At 46.3% G+C, this 20,913-nt stretch overlaps 1 protein-coding gene across 9 annotated transcripts in view; it reads right to left on the bottom strand.

Moving 5' to 3' along the window:
* Positions 1–3,281: 3,281 nt before the first annotated feature.
* The window catches only part of MYOCD (myocardin), a 93,771-nt gene continuing 76,139 nt past the window's right edge, over positions 3,282–20,913 (bottom strand). For 3 of the 9 annotated variants that reach the window (XM_019481864.2, XM_019481862.2, XM_019481867.2), the window contains exons 10-13: positions 15,900–16,853; positions 9,343–9,453; positions 6,923–6,980; positions 3,282–6,070 (exon numbers count right to left, since the gene is read on the bottom strand). In XM_019481864.2, the coding sequence (XP_019337409.1) occupies positions 5,502–6,070; positions 6,923–6,980; positions 9,343–9,453; positions 15,900–16,853 (1,692 nt within the window). In that variant the 3' untranslated portion in view covers positions 3,282–5,501. The remainder of the gene's footprint in view (positions 6,071–6,922; positions 6,981–9,342; positions 9,454–15,899; positions 16,854–20,913) is intronic. The other 6 variants (XM_019481863.2, XM_019481868.2, XM_019481866.2 and 3 more) reach the window with 6 other exon arrangements.

Consider the following 20,913-nt stretch of genomic DNA (forward strand, 5'->3'; position numbering starts at 1 on the left):
TAGTACCTGGACCTCCCATGACCTGGGCAATAGCTAACAATCCTTTATTTGGGGAGTTTTTTATGATCTGTGCTGGAAAGCTGTAAGAGGACTATCTTCTGTAGAAATCCTCTTACCCAGAGTTCAAAGATGATGGGAGATGAGGTAACAAGCTGTCAAGGAACCTGGAATGCTTGTTGGATGTTGTAGATGGTGTTTGGGAGGCATTTTTTTGCAAAGGATGCAGTTTTTTATTGGATAATAATTGTTTCCCAAAACTCTCCATTTTTTATTGGGAAATGAAGGAACCACATGGTAATTTCCATTTGTAGTAATAACTGGAGTGCTGAATGACATAACTCAGCTGTGCCCTCTCTGACCAGTAAGAGAGAGAGCTTCTGTTAAATTTCAGAGAGAGATCCCACTCCATGACATAGTGGATGGTGGCTGAACTGTACAGCTCCAAGTGATACACACATAGTAACATGCTGGCATGTGTGGCAAGTTTAAAATAACTCTCTCTAGACATAGCGAGGATATGCTAAATTAAGACAGAAAGCTCTACTGAGTGAGCGATACAGACAAAGACCCTGGTGCTTTGTTTGGAGGTTTCAATCTAACTAGCCCTTTCTTATCCTTTTTTTCCAATGACACGGAGATAATCCTGTTTACACTCAGAAGAGTAAGGCATTGTCAGATGAGAGGTTTTGAAGACTGTATCTGCAACTTCAAGAGAAACCTTTGCTTTTTATTATCAGTTACTCAGAGATTAATAGACTCATAGACAGATAGTGCTGGATGGGATCTCAGGAGGTCATTTAGTCCACCCCCCTGCTGCAAGCAGTATCAGTCCTGTTTACACCATCCTAGACAAATGTTTGTTTATCCTGCTTTAAAAAAATGACAACAATGGATATTCCATAACCTCTCTAGATAAGGTGTTTCAGTTGAGGTATAACTACCAGTGTTTGTGACCAGAGGGCAGTGGGAACAGGGGTGGTGTCAAAGGGCTGAGCTGCTGTAGGAACAGCAATGGCTGGGACAGCGATGGTGGCAGCTGCTATTCTTCCATCCCCTCTAAATGGGCACCTGGGGTTGGTACCCTGGTTACATACCTCTTATTACTCTATGGTGCTCCAGTGCTTAACCACATGCATAGTAAGAAGGTTCTGCCTAATATCTAGCCTAAGCCTCCTTTGTTGCAATTTAAGCCCAATATTTCTTGTCCTATCTCTGTGGATGCAGAAAACAGTTGACACTATCTTGTTTATGACAATCTTTTTGTATTTGAAGACTTATCAAACTCCCCCCTGAGCCTTCTCTTCTCCAGACTAAGTAATCTCAGTTCTTCCAGTCTTGCTTCCTAAACAATGTCTTCCACACCTCTAATAATTTTTGTTGTTCCTTACTGGATTCTTCCCAATTTGTTGCTTCCATGAAGTCTATTGCTTAAAACTAGGCCCCAATACTTGAGATGAGGTCTCACTAGGGCTCAAGAGAGCAGAAGAACCATGTCCTTTGATTTACCAGCTATTAGGTCTTTTTTGTACAATGTTATACTGTTTACTCCTATTTGCCTTGTGGTTGACTATGACTAGAGACCCACTGAAATCATGATTTTGCAATTTTCATGGAAATTGCAATTTCTAGCAGGCTCCACAAAAAAGTGCAGGCTCTGTACTTTTGACAGGCTCCCTGAAAAAAACCCATACTGAAAATAAAATGTGGGTTTCCTTTTGGGGAGTCAGCAGTCCTCATGGCTGCTGCAGCCTGGCACGCAGCCTGCTGGAGGACTGGGGTGGGAGGGAAGCAGGACAGGGGCTGCTGGCATGGCAAGATGGCTGTCACCTCCATCCCTAACTGCTGATTGGCTGTGAGAACTGTCTTTCATATGGCCCCACCCCTCACCATCAGTCAGCAACTAGGGGCAGGGCTGCATGATGGACAGCTTTCACAGCCAATCAGCGGTGAGGGGCAGGGCTACCAGGGACTCTCAAACAATCAGAGGTGTGGGGGGCCTACTGTGCTCTGCCCATGAAAATGGCTGCTAGCTCCATGATTTGCATGTGGAATTGGCCAGCAGCCACCTGTATGACTACCAAGTGTTTTAATGCAGTATTGTAGCCTAAGCCATTGCTCCCCCTTCGGTATTTGTAAATGTGATTGTTCCACTCTAAGAAGTGCTTCTGAATCTTACTATATGTGTTAGAGACCAGACCATTTTACCAATTTGTCAAGATCATTTTTAATCCTAATCCTATCTTTCAAAGTGTCTGCTACTGCACTCAGCTTGGTGTCATTTGCAAGTTTTCTAAGTGAGCACCCAATTGTATCCTTCAAGTTGTTAATGAAGATACTGAATCATACTGGGCACATGGCAAAGTGCTAGGGGATTCCATTTGATACCGCCCCCATCTAGACACTGATGACTACTCTTTGAGCAACGAGCCCACCTTACAGTAGTTTCATTTAGACTGTATTTCTTTAGCTTGCTTGTGAGATTGTCATGGGAGACAGTGCCAAAGTCTTCCCAAAACCAAGACAGACTACATCCACCACTCTGTCACAACCACAAAGCCTGTCATCTTGTCAGAGAAGGAATAATAACTGGAATAGCATTATGAATGTGAATAATTAAAGCACTGACTTTGTCTAATTTACCATAGCATGAGTGTCTGATTATATTGCACAGAAATTAGAAAAATGGCACAAGCGGTAAACAGACTTCCAGCTAGTTAGGGCTAGAAACTTGCCAAAACATTTTGCCATTTCCACAGATCCTTAGAGTGCAGTCATCCTGTAGGGGGAAACAAGGACGGCCCAGGCAAAACTAGCAAGGTTTGCTAGGCACTTGCATATTAAGCAGTAAGCCAGGAAATAGCAACATTCAGTTGGTTCTGTGGGCAAACCCACCAGAGCACTGGTGCTGCCAGGCAGCTTGAGCTCAGCTTCCACAGCATCCTGGGAAAGGATACAGTCATTTGGTCCAAACTCCAGAGCACCCATGCTTCATTTTAAAGGGACACTGTCAACTCCCCTTTTGGTCAAAGATGAGATTTTATAAGAAAAAGAAAAGTTATTATAATCCTAAAGACTCCTGTGATTTTATACACTTCTAATGAAAACAGGGATTTTTTGGGGGTTTTTTTGTTTTGTTTTTTAACAACTACACATCCCCCTGCAGGGACTAAAACCATGAGAACCTGTCAGTGAAATAGTGGACTAGAGACAAAAAGTGACACTTGATTCAATAATGTCCTTGACCTAGCTGAGCAAAATAAAATGGCAAATTAAAAGCAGAGAATGGCAAAACAATGGTTTTTTTTTAATAACGAAACTCTTGTTAGTAACATGGGTAAGGAAATGTGTTTGCTTACATGTTCTAAGTTGGCAGCATCCCTTTAAATAAGGAAATATATTTGTTGAGAGGACAAAACTATCTTGAAAGCTATGTACATCTAGGCAGTGCAACAGCTACAACTACTCTGGATTCAAGTGCTATTAATTAAATCTTCATGGAATGGCTTCTAAAATCTCTTTGTTATAAAAAAAGGTATTCTAAATAATGCCACTTGTGAATTGTTCTATCCTAGCAGTGCATTGTGAACATTTGTACAACAAAAAAGTGGTGCTTTAAATAGTGACTTTTAAAAATGACTATGGTGTTCTTTATACAACATGCAACAATGTAATTAACTGGAGACACAACTGGAGAACTGGTTGCAGAGACTCCTAATGCAGCTCTAACAGGCTTTTGGGTAAGTCCTTCACATGGGGACAGCCCCCACAGACTGTACAGCCCTGGACCTGTTCCCAAGATATCTGCATTTCCAATATGCTGTCCTTCCAATAATACAATATTAAATACACCCAGTTTGTAAATATTTTAACAATCTTGGCAGCAACAATATTTACTTTTGCAAAACAACCAAAACATAATTGCAGAGAAGTAGATGTATTCATCAAACAGTCTGTGACAAGGTCTTCGGTGGAAGCCAAATGGTAAAGTGAAGGCCCTTTCTTCTGGGGAGCCCTATGAATTATATTGCACAAGTGATGCCTAGAAGAAATGCTGGTGACTTTGTTGCAACAGAGCATCCATTTCTGATGAACTCAGAAGAACAAGCTCCTCTAGGCTTGTGGATTCACAGCTGTTCTCCGAATGGTTTTGCTCTGAGCCAAACGGCTGGTGATAAAACAGTAAATTCAGAAGAGGAGAGAAGAAGCACAAATGAGGGAGAAGGGAGTGAAGAAGGGAAAAGAGGTGGGATGGCAGAGCAAACATATATACCACAAGTAGGTATTCAAACAAAAATCTAGCCACAAATAAGGACCCACTCAGACCCATACCAATTTTTGAGGTATACCTGGGAGAGTCAAGGGGCCATTTATTGCTATCAGCTTTCTGTGGCTTCTCCCTGGAGACTCCTTGTGGTTTTTACACTTGAGTTTCTTGTGTTGCAGAGGAAGGCCTAAGGGACCAACCCCACACCCCATGAAACTTCATTTTGTTCACTTTTAAATTCAACATCTATATTGTTCCCTGCACAATAAACACTTCAGATTTGTAACATAGTAACTGGAGTCTATATTGTCATCGGCATCATAGTCCTCTGACATCTGTGTTAGTAATCCAAGCAATTGGACTACAGGGAGCAGGACCCCTAGCACTTGAGCAGCATGGAGGTCACAGACTCTAGTTTGGTTAAAATCTAACGCGTAGCTATGAGGCATGGACCACTCCCCAGCTCTCACTCTCTAGGGGTGACTGTGTGTGATGCACTCGCACAAGTTTCATCTCACAAATCCAGTGGCACAACCCACCACCCTTGACTGGACAGCTGTGTCTCGACTGTGGTGACTTGCCTTCAAAGCCATTTTAGATCAGTTACTATCTGGAACAGAGACAACAAGCTGAGTGAAGTGGATTTAATTGTACAATGAAGTAGTGTGCTGGGGCACAGTGCACAGGCTTTGCTGCTTCTAGGATTTCCAGCCTAAGCTGCTTTGGGGTTTTTTTTTCCTACTTCATTAAGATGCACCTTGCAGTATTATTCCCTAAAGGAGATGAGAAAGATGTAGGTGGCAATGACTCTGCCTTGGGCCCTGCTCTAGATGGTATCCTGCTGTGTCTCAATGAGTTTTCCTCACCACACTATACCTCACAAGCTCCTCCAGTTCTCATATGATTGGCTGCTAAAACTGGAAAAACCTGAAAGCTCAAAAAAAAAGGTTGGTTTAGAAAAATATCGTTTGTAAAAAGTGTCAATAAAGTCTGCAAGGATGTTAAATTGTAAAAAAAGAAAAGGTAAGAGTTGTTGTGCTGACAATTCTCAGTGACTGAAAACTTGTACAAGTTATTTACTGGAAAAACCCCTCCAGCTTCCCCTGACTAGTTGGCACATTAGCCCTTGGGGCCAAGTCTCAGGTCTTTGCATTCTCTTGCTTAATAAAGGACTTGGGGTGGTTGCTTTGGACATATGGAGTTCAATCGCACATCCTTTCTCTATTGCCATCTCCTTTCACCACTGCTGTAAGTGAAGGTCCATGGTGGTATTTAAATTGAGATCAGTAACATCTAAGAAATCTATATTGAAGATGCTGGGGCCAGCAGTGGTGAGAGAACCAAAGGCAGTAGTTGAGCTTGGTGGGGTGAGATCCAGCCATTCCATTGTTTCCCAAGGAGATTCAGTGAAGCTCATTTGTAAACCGGATCCTTCAGTAGAAGTAGGTGACAGTTGGGTCTCCATGGGTGAGAGGGGAGTCTGTAAAATCTCCTGGGATGTCAGCAGTTCATCTGCAGCTTTGCTGGAAAATCCTTCAATCATCCCTTCAAAGTGCGACTCCTCACCACCCATTTTCAGGAGGGTGATATCGCTGACTCTTCCCAGGGGGCTGTGGGAATTGAGTAAGACTTCGAGGTGTGTGTCACTGCTACCCGGACAGTGGTCAAATGAGAGCTGGGATGAGGACACTTGTTCAAAGGCAGCTGATGACTTTGGGAGTGAAGTGCTGGTATTTCCTGAAGACATCGTGATCTGAGGTACTTTCTGAAGACAAGAACGATCTTCTTTGGCATTGGCTGGCATTTCTGTTGACAAAACAAAACAGGTCTGTTAGAAATGGGGTACTACAGGGCCTGTACAACTTCTCAAACAAACCAAGCTCTCCACATCCTCCAATCCACTTTCTCACCACTTCTGACTCCTCTCTAAACCCTTGCCACTTGCTCCTCTTTGCTCAGGATCTTGCCAACTTCTCTGGTACAACTGTCACCTCCCCTTCCCTGTCTGCCCCCACCATACCTGTATACTCCTTCCCTGCTTTGCACTCAGTCTCTGGCTGTCCCTTTCCCACTTCCTCAAACACAAATTACCCAACTTCTTTTGTAAGGTCCCTCATGGCTTAGCCTTGATCATCTCATCTGTAACTAAGCTTCTGAACCTTCAAGCCCATTCCACCAATGATGTCAGCCTGTCCATTAGTAGTACTTCCCAGGAGAGGAATGGGGCCCAGTGACATGTTGCATGAGTAATGGCAATGGGCTGTGGTCTGCATGGCAAATGGCTATGGACTATGGCCTGGAAGGGTAATGGATATGATCTGTCATCTTCAGGGGGGAATGGGGATTGGTAATAACCACAGAAACCCCCAGAGGTGATGGGTAACATGAGTGGGCTTGGGTAATGTTCAAAGGCAAAGCTCCATATGGTGATTCCCTGCAGGGTTTCTCATCAGCATTGTTCAACTTTATTTTTTTGTAATAGGATAGGAAACTTCAAAAATGAGCTTCACACAGTCATTCCTGAGAGAAAGCAAGTACAAAATGGCCTCAAACTGGGAAGCTCCCATGGAATCAGTAGAATGCTGTACTTGTCCCTATGCAATCAAGCCCATTTAGTAGGGACTTTCCCACTGAACCATGTATGAAAGCAGGGCTTACCTCCACTTTCAATGAGCACATCCAGGAGCTCATCCATCTGCTGACTTCGAGTCATCTGCTACAGCAAAAGACCACAAGAATTGAGCTGGTAAAAGGTGAGTTCTTTAGGCTATGACCCAGAGAATGAAATGCAGTTGTAATAACTTTAGAGGTTAAGATTGAGACCGCCATGCAGAGAAAGGCAAGGCAAAGGAACTACCTAAAGGCCCTGTGACTGAAGGTGATGCTATAGATCTTGGAACTATGTGGCTCTCCATCTCCTAACACTACATTATCTAGAAAGCAGAGCTGGTGTGAAACTCATGAAGGGCCTTTGGCAGAGGCTAAGGAGTGGGTTCTTTCCTCTCCTTTCTTTATGTAAGTGACCTTCACTTAATGGGATTGCCTATGGATGAGGGCTCTGGGCAACTGGCTTTGCTGCTTTCTGCAAAAACACCTCAGTTATCCCCCTCACTGCAGAGAGCTCAGAGCTCACACAACCACTTCAAAGCCACATTTCAGAGGTATCTAAATTGGTACTCAATCTGCAATGAAGGTTTTAGAGCCTGAGGAACAAGTCAGGATGAACACAGCCTTGTCAGCACTCCCACTTTCTACCTACTGAGCTGCCTATGTCTCTTCCTACTGCTTAGAGGAGCCTCATGGATAAAACTGACTTTTCATGCCCTTTCCTTTTATATAATGGAAAAGCGACCTCACGTTCCCTCCAACCAACTTGTACCCATGTTTCAGTCTACTTATCATCCCCTTGGTATAAGTCTCGGTCCAATTTCTAGTCCACCTCCCTAGAGCTATTATCATAATTGGGACTAAGAGTTACCCCTCTTGGAAGCCTTACATGAGATGGGAGGGATTAAATTAATCATGGAAACTGAGATACCTTTTCCCCAAAAGCTGAGTTCCTTCCAGAACAAGGCTGAGGCAAATGGGCAGGAGGCAGAAAAAGGCAATTTTGTATTTGCTTGCAGGATAAATATAAATGCCAAAATTTCCCAAAGGGATTAATGATGTTGGGTGTTCATCTTGAGACACCTAAAAGGGGCCTGATTTTCACCCATAAGTAAGTACCCATGCTTTAGACCAGGGGTGGGCAATTATTTTGGGTGGAGGACCGCTTACAAAGTTATGGGGAACTGTCAAGGGCCGCATAGGTAGCCAGCTCCATTGCATGCAGTTCTTGCATACCGAATGAAAGCCTCACACAATGCAGCCAGGCAGACCCCGTGCCCCCGTGGCCCCCTACCACCACTGCTTTCCTCTGCCCCCTCTGCCCGCTGCTTCCCGCTTTGGCTCCAGCCCGGCCTGGCAAGCACCACGGGGCTCCTGGCTTCTGAGTGGTTTGCAGAGGTTTTCTCCTGTCCCTCCATCCGATCTTATCTTACTTTCCACTCGGAAGGAGGCAGGGAATAGGTCCAGGGATGTGTGGTCAGAAGCTGCAGAAACTTCTGGTTGGGGGCTGGGGGTGTGAGAGGGGTAGGGGGCTGGGGATGGGGAGGAGCTGGGCTAGCCTTGATGCTCAGCTACTGGGTCTTGCTACAGGCTCCCCTGGGGTCCTACTGCTGCTGTCTGCCTGTCACCTTTGACAGACAGCCAGGGGCAGATAAAAATTACTTTTTAAACATTTTTAGGGGCCCCACAGGCCAAGTAGAATGGCCTGACAGGCTGGATCTGACCCATGGGCCATATTCTGCCTGCTCCTATTTTAGACTCATACCGTTTGAAGTACCTCAGTTTGGATACCCAAGCACTGAAGCACCCCCTATCACTGGTCGTCTCTGATATGCTTGGTCAATGTGCTGGTTTCCAGGTTGTCAGTCTAGCATCTTTCATGAACACAGTGTTAATTTAACATATAGAACACAGGGCAGGGTGGCACCTTAAAGACTAACTAATTCAGAAAGGCATAAGCTTTTGTCGGTGACAGCTTACTTCATCAGATGCTATGAATGGGCTTGCAGAGAGAAGGAGTACTAAATAGAAAGGAATAAAGTCATTTAAATACAAAGGATAGGGAAAGGAGAGGAAAGGTTAGGGGGATGGGGCACTGCTAAGAGAAGTGAAGGTGCCTTTCTGAACATCTGACAAAGTAGGCTGTAGCCTATGAAAGTTTATACCCCTCAGTAAATTAGTCTATGAGGTGCTACCCTGCCCTGCCTTTTGCCTGACTGCAGACTAATACAGCTAACTACCTTTCTCAGAATCAAGCAGGATGTTTTTCTGTCATATTGAACCCGTATTAACAACTAAAACTTAATTTAAATCTATTCCTCAAACAAATATGGAAGCAGGCCAGTTTTACTTAGAGGCCATGCAACATGCTGTAACTTCCACAGCTACTAGTTGCATGAAACTCAATAAAAATAAAACAAGTTCAAAATGGTATGACCTCTTCCTATAGGAAATAAAAACCATGCAGTTACCTGCTTTATTGCATCCTCATAGGACGGAGGCTGCTTTACCTCCGAGAGGCCTGGACTTGACTTACAAAAACTTGGGGATGGAATAGAAAACTTTTGACCTGCCTGTGTAGCCTGCATAGGGAAAATATAGGGAAATTTTATCAATCCACAGGCAATAGGTTACCCTTTTCTCTGCGTTTCTCTCTACTCTTATTTGAAGCCCACTTCTCTTCTCATTCCAGAGTAAATCCAGTGTAATCTAGAAGAGTCAATGGTGTTATGCCAATGCCAATCAAAGTAAGCTGTATTAGGCTAGTGGGCAGGACAGATGGTCTGTACAGACTAGCTTTGAGTTTCCCTAGCTACAGAGAAACCAATGAGATCTGTCCATGCATACAGCTCTCCATGCATTTTAATATGAAATAATTCTGAGCAGTTTGGCTATCAGCATGCTACTAGCTGTATGTGTCCCTATAACAGAGAAAAAGGAAAAGCAAAAATATTGGGCAAGATAATATCATGATGAAAATCAATCAAATATTGACAGTGATGCTCCCAAAGCTGCCCAGTAACTCATGCATGAAAGGCCTGCCCCTCTAACATGTACATGTTCTGAAGCCCCCTACTGACCCTGTCTGGATCTCATGCTAATTAATGCAAAGTTTGTATTTTGATATCCAACCCTTTCAGTTTCTGACTTGATTATCTGGATGACAGGCTATATTCCTGTTAAGAGATGTGGTACCCCCATTCCTCAGCTCTACTGACCCTTGTCTAAAAGTCTGTGATGGTACCAGTGTCAGACTGATAGACTTTCTTCTCAGAGCCCTTCTTTCAAAAGGTTAGGCATTTTGAAGAACAGTCATGACAGTTCAGCCCCCACAGTATGAAACCGGTTACACTTCTGTCCTTGTACAGTGCAGGCCATGGAAATCTGGTTCTGCTTTACTTAATAATTGTGCTTTTGAATCACAATTATTCACCTTGAGCTGATGAGAAGGATTTTACAAGGGCCACAGGTAACTGAAACCCAAAAACAAATACCTCTCTCTGATCCTGCTTCCTCTTTTATAGAATCAGAACCTTATCCCTCTTAACTCCCAAGTGTTCAACTGCTTCAGCAGTATTTATGCTTAGGAAGGCTCAAAGACTGTCAAGACTTTTGCAACTGAAAGATGAGTTTCTTGGCAGCAGTCCTGAAGGAACCTTGCTATAATATCTGCTTATTTTATCCCAGGTTCCTGTGATGAGACAACTGTGTAGCATTCAGGGGCTTGTGCTGTACTGGAGGCTAGATAAGATTATAATGGTCCCTTGAAGACCTAAAATTAAGAAACTGTGAAGGAGATCAGCTCCTTCCATACCTAAGCCCTACAATTGATCAACCCCTCCCCACTACCTTGCCCGCATAACAAATTCCTTTCCTTTTCCTTCTCCTTTCCATCCAGACTCCCTGCTGGTATACATCAGACTCTGCTGACTGGTGCAATCTTCTATGTTCCCATTGGAGCTATCAAAGGGAACAAAGCCTTATTATTATTATTGTTATTGTTGTTTTTACTACTACTACTACTACACTGCTATATTTTGATTCTGTGATCAAGACAAGAAGCCTGGTGGTTCTGGCTCTGTCAGAGCTATCTGGGAATGTTGACTTGGTGTGCAGGTGATGGTTGCATAACCAGATGCTAGGATTTTCACTGACCCATTGACATACTGATTGGAAACCCTGTGGAATAGTTCTGATCAATGCCTTAGGGTGTAGAGGTCATTTGGAACAACCCTGATGCACCCTTCATAGTTTCAGGATGCCAAGCTGAGCCAGGCAGCAATTCACACCCTCTGACAAGGGCATTTATGGGATGGAATTGTATGCCTAAATGACAGTTTTCCCTGTGTAAACAGTTTTTTGACACTTACATGCAGTTTGTGATTTTATTACACTGCAAAGTGGATGCATAATCATACTTAGATATACTGCACAGGGTCATTAGGCTATAAGGTGGCCAGGCAGGTACATGTATTTCTGAGCATTTCTAAGAAGGAGGGTCCTTTCATGTTTCAATTCTAATATCTGAACAGTTAGAGCCCTTGCCCAGAAAAAGGGAAAAGGAGACCTGGTTTTAGGGACCTTTGGCTGAGAGAAGGTTTAACACTATCTTCCTGGCTTCCCAGTATAGTTCTTTAACCCTTGTGCATCACATGGCCTCTTATTTAGCCCTCCTTTTGAAGCTGGCCCCCTGGGCAACCAATTTTGTGACTTGCATGCATACACAGGAGGCGAGATCTATTCCACCTATTAGGCATGTAAGGGCCTTGTTACATGGTAAATTTAGGTGGTTTCTGGAGCTCTTAACTCCTGTATTGGCTGCATGTTAACACCTCTAAAGGTGCGTATACGCATTGCCCTACATTGCCATGGCAATGTGTTATGTCACTGTGTGGCGTGTTGCAATGATGTAGCAATCATGTGGGTCTACACATGATTGGCAGCTATGTTGCCGTAGTGGCACATTTCTCCATTTTAGCATGCCACTACAGCAATGTAGTGGCAAAATCTAAATGTGCCTACACACACGGTGCAATATGGGTGGTTACTGCACCGTGTTTTAGTACCTCCAAAAGGAAGAACTAAAGTACTGCGGCAAAGCATAGATGCAGTGTAAGTGGCTTAAAGCACTCATTATTTGGCTTAAAGTTATGCCACTCCAGGGCATGATTATCTCTAATCTACCTACTTTTTTTCTTGTTCCATTAAGGTTTGACCACTTCCTGGCTGCCGGGGATCTCCAGGGCTGTGGCACTCACTCTGCCAGGCAGGAGCAATGAGCTGGTTCTGCCTCTAGATCAGAGGCGGGCAATTATTTCAGGGGGAGGGCCGCTTACTGAGTTTTGACAAGCCATCACAGGCCACATGACAGGCAGCCATGGGCAGATAAATATTAATTTTCTAAATTTTTTAGGGGCCCCGCGGGCCAGATAGAATGGCCTGGTGGGCCACATTCAGCCTGTGGGCCACATTCTGCTTGCCCCTCCCCCAAGTCTTAGTTCTGCCTCTGCTCACTAAGGCTGTAGTGGCAAGTCAAAGCTGTGCAGGTGAAGGACAGACAAGTGCTTCACTAAGCCAAACAACACAAAACTGATTAACAGTTGTTTGACTTACAGCGTGAGGTATAACAAGGCCCTAAGTGGACTTCATCAAGGATTAGCTTTGGGTTAGAGGAGGCTCGGTTGGAGACACTGTGGGTCAAACATACAAGGGGGGGGCGTGGCGAAAGGGACCTTATGGTGGGTGTCTATTACCGACCACCCAACCACGGGGAGGAGCTGGACCAGGACTTCTCTGGTCAGCTTACGGAGGCAGCTAGGTCAAGGGATGTCATTGTCATGGGTGACCTAAACTATCCAGACATTTGCTGGGAGGAGCAGACAGCCAGGTCTGACTGCTCGCGTAGCTTCTTGGCTATATTACAGGACCTTCACCTTATCCAGGAGGTGCACAGCCCCACTAGGGATAACGCCTTGCTGGACCTGGTCCTGGCCACTGGGGATGACCTGTGGAGGGGACTGCAGGTCCTTGACCACCTGGGCAATAGCGATCATCACCTGCTGGAATTCAGTATCCAGCACAGGGTGTCAAGGGCTTATAGCAAGACTGAAGCCCTTGACTTCAGAAGGGCCAACTTCAATGAGCTTTGGAGATTAGTGGGGGAGGCACTGAGGGCCCAGAAGGTAGAGGAGATGGGAGTCCACGAGGGATGGTTGTACCTTAAGGGGGCGATCCTCCAGGCCCAAAGGATAACAGTCCCTGAGAGAAGCAAGGGTGGGGGGGGGGGGTAAGAGTGCTCAGAAACCCCCTTGGCTCAGCAAGGGCACTCAGGAATGCCTGAGGACTAAAAGGGTGGCGTACAACCAGTGGAAGGGAGGAGCTATCACCAAGGAGAAGTACTCCTCCTCGTCCCGTGAGTGTAGGAGGGCTATTAGGAAGGCCAAGGCAGAGACGGAACTCAGGCTAGTGTCCAGGATTAAGGACAACAAAAATTTCTTTTTCAAGTACATTGGGAGCAAGAAGAGGACACCAGGCAATGTAGGGCCCCTGCAAGACTCAAATGGTAACCTTGTGGCAATGCCAGATGAGAAAGCTGATATTTTTAACAGTTTCTTTGCCTCTGTTTTCCTGAACAGGGACTGGGACATCCCTCCTACCAGAGGTAGGGACAATCTTGGGGATAGATCTGTCTGGCCTTCAGTCAGCGCAGATGTAGTTAGGGATCTTCTGGAGGGGCTAGATATTTTTAAATCTGCAGGTCCAGATGCCTTCCACCCAAGGGTGTTGAGGGAGCTGGCAGGGGTCATTGTGGAGCCCTTGGCCCAGCTGTATGAGCATTTGTGGTCATCTGGCCAGGTGCCAAGGGATTGGAAACTAGCTAATGTGGTCCCCATTTTTAAGAAAGGGAGGAAGGAGGACCCAAGTAACTATAGGCCCATAAGTCTCACATTGGTGCTCAGGAAGATCTTGGAGAAAATCATCAAGGAGCACATCTGTGGGGGGCCTGCAGGGGAGATCATGCTCAGGGGCAACCAGCATGGGTTCATCAAAGGCAGGTCCCGCCTGACCTGATTGCCTTTTATGACCAAGTATCTAAATCCTTGGATGATGGTGTCACCGTGGACGTAGTCTTTCTAGACTTTAAGAAGGCCTTTGACACTGTCTCTCACCCCATCCTCATCAATAAATTAAGTGACTGCGGCATGGATGCCTACACAGTTGGATGGGTAAAAAACTGGCTGATGGGGCGCACCCAGAGAGTAGTGGTGCACGGGTCCTACTCAACCTGGCGAGATGTGAGCAGTGGGGTCCCTCAGGGCTCAGTCTTCGAGCCCGCACTGTTTAACATCTTCATCAGCAACTTGGACGAGGGGATTGAAAGCACATTGTCCAAGTTTGCTGATGACACTAAGATGTGGGGCGAGGTGGACACACTTGAAGGGAGAGAGAGGCTGCAACTAGATTTAGACAGACTAGAAAAGTGGGCAGATGAGAATAGTATGGGGTTCAACGTAGACAAATGCAGGGTGCTGCACCATGGTAGAAGGAATCCACAGCATATATACAGGCTGGGGAGTTCCCCTCTTGAAAGCACAGAGGCGGAAAGGGATCTTGGAGTCATTATTGACTCCAAGATGAACATGAGCCACCACTGCCAGACCACAGCCAGCAAGCCCAGCCATACCTTGTCATGCATCTAAAGGTGCATCTCAAGCTGGTCCAGAGGGGTGATACTCCCCCTCTTTGCGACTTTAGTCAGGCTGCAGTTGGAGTACTGCATCCAGTACTGGGCACTGCACTTTAAAAAGGATGTGGCCAGCCTGGAGAAAGTTCAGAGGAGGGCCACCCGCTTGGAGAGACTGAGGGACCTGAACCTGTTCAGCCTCAGCAAGAGGAGGCTGAGGGGGGACCTGGTGGCTGCCTACAAGCTCATCAGGGGGGATCAACAGCAAATAGGCAGAGCTCTTTTCTCCCCAGCACCACCTGGGGTGACGAGGAACAATGGTAATAAGCTGATGGAGAACAGGTTTAGGTTAGAGATCAGGAGGCAATATTTTACAGTTAGGGTGGCCAGAATCTGGAACCAACTTCCTAGGGAAGTGATCCTCACTCCTACCTTGGGTAAATTCAAAAATAGGTTAGGTGATCACCTGTCTGGGGTCTTGTGAACCCACCATTCATTCCTGCCTGTGGCAGGGAGTCAGGCTAGATGATTTGTTCAGGTCCCTCCTACTATGAAACTATGACTTAGTTACCTCATTGCAACTTTATTCCACCCTGTTCACATCCTGAGAATCCATTAATGCAGTTACTTTTGTAACATTATCATCGACCCATAAGACCAAGTTATTACAAAAAAGTCACTCAGGGTCCCATCACACAGAAACTTGAGCAGGGTGGAATAGAACTGCAATCAGACACCTAAGTCCACTTATACACCTGGTAGAACAGAATCTGGCTCTGGGTGTATCTGGCTAGTGCATAGCCTACTCAGCATGCTCAGTATATGGGTATGTGCTTATGCATTTACACTGCACAGGTAATATTGGGTAACAGAATCACTAGCTATGAAATAGGAGCTCTTACGCATCTAGAAAATTGCTATGGCACACAAAGGGTAATAGAAATCTGCCTGCCAGACATCTGGAAAACTAGAAAGAGGGAGGGTCAGAGAAACAGAGCTTCAAACCTGTTTTAAGCAAGGTGGGGCTTGAACCTGAATCTCTTGCTTCCTTGTTAAGTGTCTTAACCATACTGCTGCAGGGCTAAAATATAATGGGTACTGCGACTGTTCCCCCTACTCTTAATTTAGTATGGACCTTACCATGATTGCACTGCATAACCATTGGGAGGGTAATGTACGTGCATTGTGTAACTCTTGTGACAGAAACAGTCATACCAAAGCCTGATCTCAGCCTCATCCCAAGGTCAGAGAAATCTGCGTAAGCAATCCCTAAGATAACCATGAATACAAATAAATAACCTTTCTATAGAGACGAGATTGGTTGTTAGGGCATCCTACACTTACCGGAGCTGTGCGGAGGCAACTGCTGGCTTGTGGGGAGACACTGCGACCTTCGCCCTGAGAGCCAGGGGAAACTGAGAGAAGGGAATGGCTATTTGGTGATGGTGGCAGGCTGATATGCTTTGGGCTCTTTGCAGCCCCAAGTGGAGAGTGCTGGGGAGAGCACTGTGGGCTGAGGAATGTGGAGGATGTGATGGCACTCTGGCCTGCTGACTCCATGCAATGACTATTTACAATGTGAGGCAGCTGCGGCACGCCACAGTCACTTAATTTATTTGACTGACTGGCTTGGTCAATCAAGGCAGTTTGTTTTGATGCAAATGGACAACTAGCTACTGCATTTTCTTGCTTGATGGGACCTGCAAAGAAATGCTGTGGTGGGGAATGCTTCTCCTCAAGGCCACTGGTTCTTTTCCGCTTCTGGAGTTGCATCCGCAGCTCTTCCACCTGCCTCTGCTCTTGTTGTAGCTTCCATGTAAGTTCATTAATGACTTTCTGCTTTTCCACCAGCATTTTGTCTTTTTCTGTATCAAGCCCTTCTAGCTCCAGCTGGATGCTCCCTCCATTCATGCTGCTCATGAGGCTTTCCTCAGTACTGCCATGCACAGGGGATGGTTGAAGACCAAACTGTGGAGAAGACATTGGTCCGTCGTTGAATGTGTCTGGCAAAGAGCCACTAACAGAGAGGTCAGAAGATGCTGGGGAGATAGGTGGGGTAGAGCTGGTGCTCCCAAAGTGATAGAAGCCATTGGATAACATGCTGGCTGATGACTGTGACTGGTAGCTTGACAGGGTGTTTGTTGGGGTGACTGGAAAGGTGACAGTTGTTATTTCACTGAAGTTTGGCACTGTGCTGCCACTGCTTTCCTGAAAGGGTCTCAGACGCTCCATTAGTGCTGTTTTCGTGCCAGATACAGGGAGACCTCTTATTCTGAGCTGCTGCCTCAGTTCTGACACCTAGAAAAAGAGCCAGCCACTCAGTTACATTCACTTTGACATATGTTCTCATCACCATGGGGAAATCACTTGGTGGTTTTCCTGTTTTCTACTTTATGGGCCTTCCATGCTCGTTGTCCAGAACCTCTATACACAGCCCAGCTGTCCACCCTAACAGCCATATCTTGTCCTAGCAGAAATAACAGATTTCCTTCCTCAGTAACCATGGCTACTGTATGTGGAGAGACACTGAGCCATGAACAAGTAACTTGGGCAGCAAAGCTCCTAGAAGAGTTATGCTCATCGTACTCATGCAACACAAGTGTGGTTTGATGCCTATCTCCAGCAGCTGGCCCAGCTCTTGATTCTGGTGAGTGTGCTACTACCGTTTACGAGCTAACAGGCTAGTGAAGATCCTATTTCAATTTACATGCTCAAATGGCACTTTTAAGATGTTTAACTGCCGCTGTAGGCACTTATACAGAGTTTGTGATCCTACCCTCATGCAGTGTAGATGCAGAAACATCCACTCAGTTATTGTGCATATTTAGTGGGCTGTGTTCTGGCTGGGAAGGTAAGTGGTTCCATAATTGCCTGACCTGAGTGAATGAATGTCACAAAAACCCATGACTAGCAGGTGTTAAATGTTATCCTTTTGAGGCTGGCTTCCTGGGAAGTCAAAAGAGGGAGTTATGTGGGGAGAGGAAGAAGTAAGCACGCTAGAGGGTGTGTGGCTCAGTAAATGAGTTCTGCTGCTCTGGAAGTGATGGGTCCTTGGAAAAAAAAAGTCCAGGCTAAAACCCCAGTGGGGCAGGAGCTTTCCTGCTATTTTCCATCCATTTTATCGAACAGTTAGTAAATGCAATGTGCAGTGGCTCAGCTTCAAAAGAAACACTTGGCAGGGCAACTGCATAGTGCCTAACCTGTGGCCTGGTATTTCAAGCACCATGCTTGGAAACATTTTTTGTATATCCCTTCTTCTGAAAAAGACTGGCCTGGGACCTTAATCATGCCTGAGTTTAAAGTAACAAGGTCTAAAAGGAATGTAAAATGATAGAATCATAGAAAAGTAGGGCTGGAAGACACCTCCAGAGGTCATTTAATCCTAGTCTACCCCCCTGCTCAAGGCAGGCTTATCCCTGTCTAAAAACCATCCTAGGCAAGTGTTTGACCCATTCTTAAAAACTTCAGGAACTACCCTCATGCTCAACTACCAGGCATAATGTCCAAAACTTCAAAAACCCTTTAACTTGCCACAGGAAAAGCAGGAGAGATGGGAGCAAGGTAAATGTGTGAGCTGTGAATTCCATTATGCCAATGTGGGCCTTTGTTCCTTGCAGTGACTGTGCTGTAAAACAGATTTATGAGTCATTTAGAAATCTGAGCCACAGAATCTAGGGTCTGCCTACACTTCTGCACTGCTGTGAGTGTAGCTTGTGTCATATACCAGAAATAGCCTTAAATTAGCTGGCTTAGATAACGCTAACAATGTAGACAGAACAGTACAGGCACCAACAACCACTCAAGAATCTGGGGAAGTACTTGAGTGCTTAGCTGCCTTATTGAGCTCGGTGGTAATTCAGCTACATTACTAACAGGATTTAAACTCATTAGTTTAAAGGCAATTAGGGGGCAAAAGCATGATTTTTATTATCACTTTGTTACTGCTTTCATGATCCAAAGTAGAGGGCTCTGTGAACCATACCAGCCCCTGTAATTTTATACTCTCTTCACTTGCTCTGAAGTCCATATTTTCTGTTCTATCATTGATATGCTACCCTAGGATGCTTAAGAGACTTCAAAAGGCAAGTATTTTGGGGAGTGATATCATTATTGAAACAACTGAAGAGCTACAGGGGATCTAGATAAGGTTTCAGGTACCATATACCTTTCCTCGGGTCTCTGAAAGTGCAGACAGTTACAGGTTTCCCTTGATTTATATGGTAGATACATTCCCAGGGAATGGCACATAAATTGTATTCACATAAAGTGAACCTAGTTTACAATGAAACAGATAGGGATGTGTTCCCATGGTGGTGAGGGAGGGAGGGAGGCTGGGGCTAGGGAAGGGGCAGGGAGAAGGGCGCGGCTCAGCCCGGTGGCTGCAAGCAGATGGCATCTGCTGCTCCCAGGGTTGCACCAGAGCAGCACCGGGCTCTTTGCGGCACTCCAGGTGGGTGGCAGCCCCAATCACCCCACTTCTCCCCATTCACCCCACTGCTCTGCTTCTCCCCACTCACTGCAGCCCCTGCTTCAGCAGCCCTGGAAGTGGCTGACGTCAGCAGCCTGCAGCCGCTGGGCTGCACTGTGCCCCGAACCCCCGATTCAGTGCAGCCCAGCAGCTGCAAGCAGGTGGCATCCACCGCTCCCAGGCCTACACCAGGATGAGAGCAGGCTGGGGCCAGCAGCCACTGCAGGCTGGGGCTGGGGGTGGCACCAGGCTCTTCCCGGCACTCAGCAGTGGTGCTGGGAGGGCAGGTTGCGGGGGGACTATGGCAAATTTTACGGTGGCAGCAGCTCCCCTCCCATTGCTGTGGCCCACCCCAAGTGCCAGGAAGAGCCTGGTGCCACTGCCAGCCCCAGCCTGCTTTTGTCCCATTGCAGGCTGCTGCCCGCCCCTGCTGCAGCCCTGGGAGTGATGGATGCCTCCTGCTTACAGCCACTGGGCTATGCCATGCTGGGGGGTTTGGGGCACAGTGTCTCAGGGGAAGCAGAGCCCCAGGGGGTTTGGGGCACAGCACAGCCGAGCAGCTGCAAGCCACTGGCATCGGCCGCAAGCCGCTGGCATCTGCCACTCCCAGAGCAGCTGCAACAGAGGCTGTGGTGTGGGGCCCGAGCCCCATGGCCTTTTCTCCGCCCCTCCGCTCATGGCCCTTTCCTCTCCCCTCACAAACTCACAGACTTACCTGCTTGGGATGTGGGGAGCTCACCTATGCCAATCACATAACAGCGAATTTACCTCACAGATAATGAATTTCAGGTATGAAAAGGGTCATAGCATAAGAGTGAATTCGCATAAATCAAATCCTCATAAATCGAGGGAAACCTGTATAACATTTGAACAGTTTCAAAGGTGTCATCTATTAGGAACTGGTTTACAATTGTCCCTGGTTCGAGGTGTCCACATGTACATTGCCAAGGGTTTAAGTAAAATGGTCAGGTTTAGGGTTTGCAGTGCTGCCAAAATCCCACGAGGGGTGGTAGAGTACCCAGACCAGAATGCCTTCTAGGGATCAGTGCCTTGCGTTTCCCTAGGATTCTCCTAGATGGGGAGGAAGACTCAGATTGGCTGGGAACCAAGAAAGAACAATATATCATGACCTACAATTGTAATTTCTGCTCTCATAAAAATTGAGTTAAAAATACTGATTCAGTTTAAGAAAGACCATCATTATACTTTACCAATGTCTAGGTGGTATGACCCTGAAGTGTGTGTAAGTGAGGGGTAGGCAGCTTGGGCCCCATGACAGGAAATGAATCCCACTCAGTGGGATCTCAGGCTCATTTGGAGTGGAGATGAGAGTGCTCCTGGTTTCCAAGTGCTCTTGGGGCTGAGTGCCCCCGCTGCTTGTGTTTCCTAGTGAGCAGTGTGCTCTGGGGCTCCCACAAGATGTTCTCAGATTTTCCACCCCTGCCCTGGAAAGCCATGTTGTCAATGCCACCTTCCTGCTAAGGACCTTGTGCTCTAGTGTCCCAGACTCATTTGGGGTGGGCAGTGGGCATAGAGGGGCTTCCAGGTGTTTGGGGTCCTGAGGGGCATCCTGCTTATGTGGGCCTGACTGCTCCAGAATCCCCCCAGGATCTTCATGGCAGGGTTTGAAAAGCCATGAAGATCATGGAGTGGGGTGTTCCTTAAGCACCAAGCCCCCTGGGAACCATAAGCAGGGGCCGCTCAATTCTCCCATTACCTGGCAACACCTTTGTTTTCACCACCCCCATCTCCCATATGACCCAAGGATGTTGCTGCCTAGTGTCTGTAGAAGGACAGTGAAACTGAAATGGAGGCTTTCCACTTCCCCACCCCTGCAGGCTGTGGTCTATGTAGGTAAGAGGTGTTTGAACAGTAGAGTCCTGGCTGCAT

This window comes from Alligator mississippiensis, chromosome 8, assembly GCF_030867095.1.
Source record: "Alligator mississippiensis isolate rAllMis1 chromosome 8, rAllMis1, whole genome shotgun sequence".
Taxonomy (NCBI): domain Eukaryota; kingdom Metazoa; phylum Chordata; order Crocodylia; family Alligatoridae; genus Alligator; species Alligator mississippiensis.